Below are 9,919 nucleotides of genomic sequence, written 5' to 3'. Positions count from 1 at the left end.
AGGACCCGCCGGGAGTGGGCACGCAGAGCCCCCGAGGACCCCGACCGTCCCCACTCTCGCTCCTGCCCTCTCGTGCCTGTGCCACTTGCCCTCTTTCCTTGTTTTTTCTCGTCTCCTGTTTCTTTTCCTCTTTCCACTCTGTGCACACCTTGGCTTCCCAGAGCCTGGCCACAGATGGCAGCGGGTCAGGGTGTGTTGGGTTTAGACTCGCCTGTCCGTTCTTCCCTCCTTGGACTAGGCCGGAACCAAAGCCAGCTCGTGAGGTCCCAGGGTCTTCTGCGAGACTCTCTCTGCTGCCATCTGCTCGCTTGCCCTGCCGAGAGGGGACATTTGTGCGTGGGGTTTCCTTGTCATTAGGGACTAAGGTTTCCACCATTCATTCTCTTTTGCTCCAATCCACCTTATATCTAAGACCATAGAAATGAGAATTTTGTGTATATTTATTTATTGTTCCTCTTCCTTTAGTTCTAAGTGCACAGTGTTCAGCATGGCACGCGGAATTAAATTACCTTTGCTTTCTCCAATTCCGTGTTGAGTCATGTGGCCGTTACCAAGGATAAAATATGTTAGTGGACACAATGGCCTCACCTCATCCCATTACCTGAAATTATATACGGATGCTTATATTTCTGTAATACTGAGAGTTCTTACTGCCTTGTTTAATATAACTATTATTTCTGTTGTCAGAAGAGAAGACACATATTGCGAATCAATGTTATGATAAATTATTTTCCTTTCACTCCCTCATGAATAAGACTTTATGTTAAAAAAAGTTAATAAAAAAACCTTTTCTTATTGTTGTACTTGGATTATAATTTGAAATGTGAATACTCTTATTTAAAATAAGAGAAGTGCCATAGACATCTGAATCCAGCAAGATATATAATCATTTTTAATATAGAATCTTTCAGTATTAAATACTTTAAGAATGAGAGAAGAAGAGAGGATTATTTGGAAGATGAGGCTGGGGGCATTACAGGCAGAGCCTGGGCCTGCCTCCTGGGAACGGATGGGTTTATCTTCCTAGAAGCTACTATATTTTCTTTTCATGCTTTTGCCACATTTTTGGCGATGACAATTCTCTTTTTAAACTTTTGAATGACAAAACGTATTGAGCTCAAAGCACCTCACCAGGTTCTTCCTTCATCTCCTGAGCATCTGGGCACAGAAGAATTTCAGTTTCAGAGAGTTAGTCTGTAGTTTCCACCAGAACGTTAAGCCGCCCCTGGTGATGCCGGGTTCACAGAGTCAGAGCCCTGTGAGCTCAGCAGGGAACTTGGAGCCTCGAATCCAATGCCTTCATTTTTGACACCAGCAATTGGAGCAGTGGTTTGCTTGTGAATGTTTAACAACGGGCTCCCTAGGGGAGACGCCCTGTTTTGCTGTGTCTGCTGATTCCATGGTATAAATACTCTCACCATGGCTGACTTCTGGCTGTCATGTGAATTCGGTGTTGGAAAGAGATTGGCAGTAGCAGACCGTTACACAGAATTTCCAGCACGCAGCTGACATGTATGTAAAGAAAACCTCCAGAGCGCATAGTTCGTAAGAAGATACAGTAAAACAACTAGGAAGTGAAGAATTTTTGATTCCATCTCACCTTTTCAAAACCATTTTATTTAGTTGTAAGTTTGTATGATTTAATGTTTTATAATGGCTGTGTTTAGCAACCACCTTGCCAAATTCCTAAAATTTAAAGCTGGCCTCTTATGAGCCAGTTTGAGCTAGTTCCAGTGCAGAACTGAACTGGAGTCTTCTGACGGCTTGGGATGGAGCCCGGGCTAGTACCAAGGTCTTTTCGCTTCACTTTGGATAATGTACCCCGGGAAAAAGGATTCACAGTGTGATTACGGGATGATGGATCCTGACCTTCAGCTGTCACCCATGAAAAGGCCCTTTAAGTGATTCTGGATGATACTCTGAAAACACTGGGTCAGTGTTTTATAGGCGCAGAAGACTAAGGATTTTATTGGTTGTCAGCCAGAAAGATGTTCAAAGACAAAGGAGAAGTATTCTGTCTGAGTCTTGTTCAGAGTCCAAGTGCACTGCAAACCAGAACGCTTAGAGAAGATCTAGGAGGGGCGGAGACTGTCCTAAGGAGGACACATACGTGATTCAGGTAGTTGGTGAAACAAACAAGGGGGCTATGACAGGTCAGACTGGAAAGATGAGGGGGCCACACACGGCCTCTTTACTGTGGCCTTCCGCCCTCTGCCCCACAGCCCCAGGGTGATCTGCTGTGAAGCTCAGGTCCTGCCCTTCTCCGCTCCAAACTCTCACCACTGCTGGCCGATGACCCTGGGCTCCTCAGTCAGGAGCGAGGAAGAAGTCCTGGCTAGAAGGGCTGAGGTGGCGCGTCCCAAACCCATAAAGCCTGGAAGCGGCTTGTGGTGACCTCAGCTCCCTTTTCTGTGGGCACTTGTGAAGGTGATGGGAGATGAGTTTTCATAATGGAAAGAAAAAGCGAATTATGCAGCAGCCTTTGTGGCAGGAGACAAACGGGAGGATCTGCTTTGAAAGGCTTAACTGTATCCTGATCTCTAAGGATTATAAGCTTGTTGAGGCCAGGGACCCCTCCTTGTTCCTGGCTGAGGAGCTCAGTGTCGTCCATCAGCAGTGGTCAGTATAACCTCGGAGAGTTTTAAGCTGGGGAAGGCTAGGATGTAGTTTTCACAGCAGATCACCCTGGCTGCCGTGCAGAGAGGAGGGCAGGGCAGAGGAAAGGCCGCTGTGAGGAGGCTGTCGTGCAGCCGTGGGGGAACCACGACGGTGGCCAGGACCAGGAGGGCTGGGGTGGAGTGGACACGCGGCTCCTGAGACTCACCTGTGGGCGAGGTGGGGTGACATGGCCGCTGAGGGCACTTCCTCCATTGTTCCTCATTTCTTCCTTGGTTCTAGGGTCAGATGCCAGGACCTAGACACATGGGGAAGTACCACTCAGGGGAAAATGGTCAGCTCATTGTGCAGGATATTAGTGATATACATGACATATTTTGTTAATTTTTTTTTTAGCAATTTAGTTGCTTTTATTATATTCAGAGTTGGGCATCCATCAGCACGATCTAATTTTAGAATGTTTCTCTTGCCTCACCAAAACCCCCACACCCCATTGTCCTCCAGCGCCTCCTCCAAGCCGAGCCTGCGGCACTCAGCAATCTGCTTTCCATCTCTGCAGACTTGCCTAGTCCGGGCGTTTCACATAAACGGCATCATGTAATATGCTGTTGTTTGTGACTGGCTTTTTCACTTAGAATATCTTTTCAAGGTTTATCTATATTGTAGCACGTATCAATATTTCATTCCTTTTTACTGCCAAATAACATTCCATTATATGTACAACATTTTATCTTACATTCTATTTGTTATATCCGTAGGCTTTTGGGTTGTTTCCATTATTTTTATTTTTTGCTAAACATTTTTTTTGAGACAGGGTTTGTCTCTCGTTGCCCGGGCTGGAGTACAGGGGTGCATTCTCAGCCCACTACGGCCTCTGCCTCCCAGGCTCAAGCGATCCTCCTGCTTCAGCCTCTCGAGTAGCTGGCACTACAGATGGATGCCACCATGCCCAGCTAATTTTGTATTTTTAGTAGAGCTGGAGTTTCACCGTGTTAGCCAGGCTGGTCTCGAACTCCTGGCCTCATGTGATTCACCCACCTCGGCCTCCCAAAGTGCTGGGATTACAGGCAGGAGCCGCTGTGCCCAGCTCCAGTTTTCGACTATTATAAATAATGCTATTGTGAACAATGTGTACAAGTTTTTGTGTGGACACATATCTTCATTTCTCTTGGGTGCAGGCCTATGGTAGAATTACTGGGCCATGCGGTAACTGTTTAACTATTTGATGAACTTCCAAACTTTTCCAAAGCAGCTCTACCAGTTTACCTTGCAACCAGAATATATGTTTTTAAAGAACAGCTGGAAATAGCTTACATCATTAAGCCAATAGCAAATTGGTAACAGGCATTTGGCCAGGATCAGTGGGGCAGGGAGAAGGCAGAGAGCCTGTTCCCTCCTCCCCTGCGGTCAGTCGGTGCCGAGCAGGACATCACAGATTCCCTCCTCCCCTGCGGTCAGTCGGTGCCGAGCAGGACATCACAGATTTGCTCGTGATGGGGACTGGTCTGGCACAGAGACACCCAGGCATGTTCCCGTCCAGGGTCACATTTGCACCAGATTAAGAAGTGGAGCCAGGCTGCTTCCATGCCATTCGAGTGCCCTTGACCACATGCCGTTGTGTGATGAGTTGAGATGCGTACGTTCGTTGTGAGGGAGACACAGCACTTGGGCAAGTCCTGGGCATTCCTGTGTCTGATTTCACCCTTGTATGTTGTTCACTCCGACTTTTCACCCTGCTTGCTAAGTGGCAGGAACTGTTAAATCTGACCTCTAAGCTTGGGCTTAGAAAATGAATCTAGTTTCTTGCTCTCTGTGCCATTGTCAATAGTTCAGGGACAGGCCGAGCTGGGTGCGGGGCCAGTGCAGGAAAACTGGCTCTCGCTCCTGTGACAGCTCTGCTGAGTGCATTTCTTCAGCTTTAAACTCACATTCTAGTGGATTTGGCATTCACCAGCAAACTGTTATTCTCCCAGACTGTTTTCTTATATCACATCTGGGTTTGTCTTACAGGTAACAATCGCTTGCGATGCCGTTCTCAGCTCAAAGTCTCCGTACAGAAAGCAGGACCCAGATACATGGGAAAATGAATTGCCGGTGTCCAAATACGCCAACAACCTCACCCAGCTGGACAACGGAGTCAGGATTCCTCCAAGGTGAGAGTCGAGTCGCAGAATGGAACTTTACTCCCTAAAACTGGCCAAATGAATATTTGTTTTCTCTTTTTTGAATTGGCAGTTATATTTTTTCTTACCAGATGCCTTTTATTTTTATTTTTGAGACGGAGTTTCACTCTTGTTGCCCAGGCTGGAGTGCAATGGCGTGATCCCAGCTCACCGCAACCTCCGTCTCCTGGGTTCAAGTGATTCTCCCGCCTCAGCCTCCCAAGTAGCTGGGATTACAGGCATGTGCCACCACCCCTAGCTAATTTTGTATTTTTAGTAGAGACAGGGTTTCTCCATGTTGGTCAGGCTGGTCTCGAACTCCTGACCTCGGGGGATCTGCCTGCCTCGGCCTCCCAAAGTGCTGGGATTACAGGCATGAGCCACTGTGCCCAGCCCCAGATGCCTTTTATTGAAAGTAAATATAAAACTTCTCTCTGAAATTGTCTGCACCTTTGTAGTAGATGCTGAACGTGCTCAGCCCATACACCAGGCCCTTCCCTGTCCTGAAGCTGCCAGTTGCGAGCACTTGCGACCCTTGGCTCGAATGCGTTTTCTGCTTGCCAAAGCCAGTACGGCTGGTGCCTGGGACAGTCAGAAACATCGGAGCGAAGCTTCCTCCCTCCTCCTGGGGCAGCCCTAAACCAGTGGCTGTGGCGTGGGTGGAGTAATACCCCATCTTCCTGCCCCTCCAGGCGGGATACCTGTCTCCTGCAGTTCCCCACGTGGCCGGAGCCCAGCTGCCCACAGCGTACCTTGGCTTACTGACATGTCCTGAAGCAGCTCGGGCCCTTTCTTGTGTCTTCGCCTCTTCCTTGGGATCACCTCCCAGACAAGCCATTTTCCTTCACTGCTTTGTCTCAGAGTCTTGTTTTAGGAGAATCCAACTCACAAGTCCTCGGTTGTCACATTTTGGCTGGAATAGCCTTTGGGCTCCATTCATGTCTCCTCTTACAAGGCGCCGGTGTGATTACAGAGGCAGATGGATTGGGAATGTGTCTGATTTGGTTGAATCCTGACAGGGGCACTGTGTTCACCTGCTGTGTGGCCTCAGGAAACGAGGGTGACTTCTGGGCCTCCGTTTCTCCGTTCGTAAAAACAGTGATGCCGAAAGGTGTTTATTAGGATTAAATGATGAGACTTCTGGAAGGTACTTGGCACATAGTTGGCATTTAGCATTTAGTCAAATTGGTTTCCTTTCTAACTAATTTAGATTTGCAGTGGAGTCAGGTTTTGTATAAACTAGTTGTAGTCCATGTGATTGATGCTTTAGAACTCTAGCCATTTATACACACAAGATCCTTAATATTTCAAACTTGGTCAAGCTCCTCTGTCTCATGGAGGAATTGCAAGGAAATGGGCTCCTGTCCCAGCCCCAACTGTGTGTCAGTTTTCGAAAGTAAAAAAGCCCCTCAGAGCTGCTGGAGGGGCTAGCCCACCTCTGGGTGGCGGGCAGGGTGCTGAGTCATCCTGCTATTCTGGGGGAGAAACAATTTGTTTTTTTTTTTTGAGACAGAATCTTGCTGTGTCACCCAGGCTGGAGTGCAGCGGCATGATCTCAGCTCACTGCAACCTCCACCTCTTGGGTTCAAGCAATTCTCTCTGCCTCAGCTTCCCGAGTAGCTGGGATTACAGGTGCACGCCACCACGCCTGGCTATTTTTTGTATTTTTAATCGAGACAGGGTTTCTCCATGTTGTCCAGGCTGGTCTCGAACTCCTGACCTCAGGTGAGCTGCCTGCCTCAGCCTCCCAAAGTGCTGAGATTACAGGCGTGAGCCACCGCGTCTGGCCAACAGTGTTTTAAGGGGAGAACATGGGGAAGCACCGGTGTCTGTGATTCCACCGCGCCTCTGCTGTGGCCTGCCTGCTGGAAACGCTCTGTTGTCTTAGAGGTGAATTTTTAAACGACGCTCTCTGGCTGCTCTGACCGCTCTCCAATGGCTTTGCAGTGGTTGGAAGTGTGCCAGATGCGACCTGCGAGAAAACCTGTGGCTGAATCTGACCGACGGCTCTGTCCTGTGCGGAAAGTGGTTCTTTGACAGCTCTGGGGGCAATGGGCACGCGCTGGAGCATTACAGAGACATGGGCTACCCGCTAGCCGTGAAACTGGGAACCATCACTCCTGACGGGGCAGGTGAGTGTGCCTTTACTGACTTGAGGACACACGCTGGCTTCTCTTAGGTTTAACCAATCCCAAATCCAGGTGGTTGGAGGGCGTAGGCTCTGGGTTCAGACAGCCCAGGATGGTGGTATACTCTGAGAATGCATCATTAGGTGATTTCCTTGTGTGAACATCACCGAGGATACTTGGACAAACTCAGATGGCATAGCTTCCCTCACAACCAGGCTCTACAAGGTAGCCTGTTGCTCCTCAGCCACAAACCTGTCCAGCACGGCCCTGTGCTGACTGCTGTGTGAACGCAATGGTAAGCACCTGTATATCTGGACATATCGAAACCTGGAAACGCTGCAGCAGCAATATGGTACGACATGGAAAATGCTCGCCTGTAAGGGCACTTTCCATGAGTGGAGCAGGCAGGACTGCAGCTACTGTGCGTGAGTGGGGAGTGAATTCAGTGTTCAGTCCTGCAGAGTCACCTTACACGTGGTTACATTTATGAATAATAAATTAACCTCTTGCTGTAATGTTTTTACTTTATAAACTTAATCTTTTTAACTTTTGGACATTTTTGTAGTAACACTTAACTTAAAACACAAATACATTACACAGCTGTACAATTTTTTTTTTTTGAGACAGTCTTGCTCTGTCACCCAGGCTGGAATGCGGTGGTGTGATCTCGGCTCACTGCAACCTCCGCCTCCCAGGTTCAAGCGATTCTCCTGCCTCAGCCTCCCGAGTAGCTGGGATTACAGTCACCCGCCACCACACCTGGCTAATTTTTGTATTTTTAGTAGAGGTGGGGTTTCACCACATTGACCAGACTGGTCTCGAACTCCCGACTTCAGGTGATCTGCCTGTCTAGGCCTCCCAAAGTGCTGGGATTGCAGGTGTGAGCCACTGCACCCAGCCAAGAAAGTTTTATATTTTCATCTTGATTATGTAACAACAGATACTCAGTGTAACATCTGTAGAAAACAGAGGTGAAAGTTTAGATAAATTAATACAAACTAGTAGTGATACCACCCTCTAGACTAGTCACTGTTAGTAATGTAGATATTTCACTTCAGTCTTTTTTTAAAGGGTTAATCAATTCACACATATACACACACGTACACACACACATCCACCTCACATTTTTACAAAAATTGGATCACACTGTATAAAGTTTTGTTACTTATTTTTTCTATTTAACATCATGTTTTTCTATGTTATTAAATATTCTTCAGTATTTTATGATGGTTTCATAAATTATTTCACTATTCAGTGAGTGTTACAATTTTTTTTCTATTCTGATGAACATCGTTGAATATATGCAAATTTTTGTGTTTGTCTAGTTATTTATTTAGAATAAATTTCTGTGACAAAGGGTTGAATCTTCAAAATTTTCAGTTGTCAAGATTCTCTTTTAAACAGTTGTAATAATTTACATTCTCATCAGCAGTATATGACAGTATCCATTTCAACAAATCCTTGACAACTTTTTGCGTTAAGACTTAAAAAAAAATAACCTTTGCTAATCTGGTATCTTGTTTTAATTTGCATTACTAGTGAGGTTGAATATTTTTCTTAGTATTCTTGGCCTTTTGTAGTTCTTTTTTGCAAGTTTCTTAGGCCAATTTTCTTGTAGGTTTAGGTTTTTAAAAATTGTTTTTTAAGAACTCTTTATTAAGAATTATCTTCCATAGTTGTTGTTTTGTGAAGAAGAAAGAACCTTTAAGGTTTTCCTTGTCATAGAATTGACAGTATTTGAATACATACTTCCGTATCAATCATAGAAAGTATAAAACACTGGCAGCGGCAATGCAGATCACACACACCGTGAGAAGGGTTGTGAATTCATTTAGCTCAAATGATGTTGACTGAAAAAGATCAGGCTTCGATTCCTGCATATGTTGTGCAGCGTTGGTTTTAATAAAAGTGATGATTTTCTGCCTAATTATAATTTCATATTAGTTTATGGGATGTGTACATTCTATTTTGGTTTCCTTTAAGTCTGTTTAATAGATTGCTAGCTGTAACTTACTGTTAATTTAAAAGCCACATAAATTAATAAAAACCTGCATAAAGTTTTCTTAAATGTCTCACGATGAGTCCTGTGGACACTGAGGCCGGGGGTACGGTGCCCTCCGTCTGGGGTAGCCGTCTCCTGGTGAAGGTTCTGTGGCTGACGGTTTGATTGTCCGCACGCGCTGGGGTCACGCAGGCCAGTTTGGCACACAGGAGACAAAGTCTCAAAGTCAGGGCGTTTGTTTCTCAGTTCACAATGAGAGCAACAACTACCAGTAAGTAGGGTGCTGATGTCGCTTGACCAGTGCATTCCTTCCTGAGGGAAGGGAATTATATTTAGAAGATTGCTTGGCGAATGCAGAATCCAAGAAGGTTTGGACTCAAGCATTTAATGGTAGTGTGATCTGATGACCCTGATTTCCTTTCCCCCGATGAGGATGTATTTGTCCACTGAGACACTGCCCCTCATCCTTGGGGTCTCAACTTAGGTTTAGTTTTTCAAAGAAGCCCTTGTCCCTCAGTCTAGGCCAGAGTGTGGTGTGCGTAGGAAGAATAGGCCCCATATGAAATTCTACTCCGGGTCCCCATGGGTACAGCCACAAACAAACGAGAAGCAGTTCGCTACGCAAACAAACAAAAAGCTTTCCACCCGGGAGGACACATTGTTTTGGCGAGGCAAGGATGAGGTTCTTGGCAGAAAGGGTAGGGCAGGACGGAGGCAGGACAGGGTGTGGTTTTCTTCTATCACGAAACCCGTTTACCCAGAAGACGCTTTGGTGAGTTAGGTGACTGCAGGAGAGTCTCCCCGAGGTGCCCAAGACAGCCGTGAAACTGCCTATTGCACTGGCTGTGCCAGCACCTCAAGGTGATCTTGCTTCGTGGGTTTTGTTTACCCCTGACCTGGCCGTAAGCTCCCTTGAGTATCCCCAGCCCCAGGTGTGGAATCGGGACATGGAGTACTTCATTGTAGTCCCTGGAGTGTCCCCAGCCCAGGTGTGAAATCGGGGCATGGAG

At 46.6% G+C, this 9,919-nt stretch overlaps 1 protein-coding gene across 1 annotated transcript in view; it reads left to right on the top strand.

Moving 5' to 3' along the window:
* Positions 1–9,919, top strand: part of USP13 (ubiquitin specific peptidase 13) — an 88,302-nt gene that overhangs the window by 46,545 nt on the left and 31,838 nt on the right. Inside the window, exons 5-6 of the mRNA XM_032298586.1 lie at positions 4,627–4,769; positions 6,726–6,954. Coding sequence (XP_032154477.1) covers positions 4,627–4,769; positions 6,726–6,954 — 372 coding nt within the window. The remainder of the gene's footprint in view (positions 1–4,626; positions 4,770–6,725; positions 6,955–9,919) is intronic.

Source organism: Sapajus apella, unplaced genomic scaffold (genome assembly GCF_009761245.1).
Source record: "Sapajus apella isolate SASKATOON/1434 unplaced genomic scaffold, GSC_monkey_1.0 scaffold38, whole genome shotgun sequence".
In the NCBI taxonomy this organism is placed as follows: Eukaryota; Metazoa; Chordata; class Mammalia; order Primates; family Cebidae; genus Sapajus; species Sapajus apella.
Note: the sequence above shows the minus strand (reverse complement) of the source record. Positions and strands in the feature narration are given on the sequence as shown.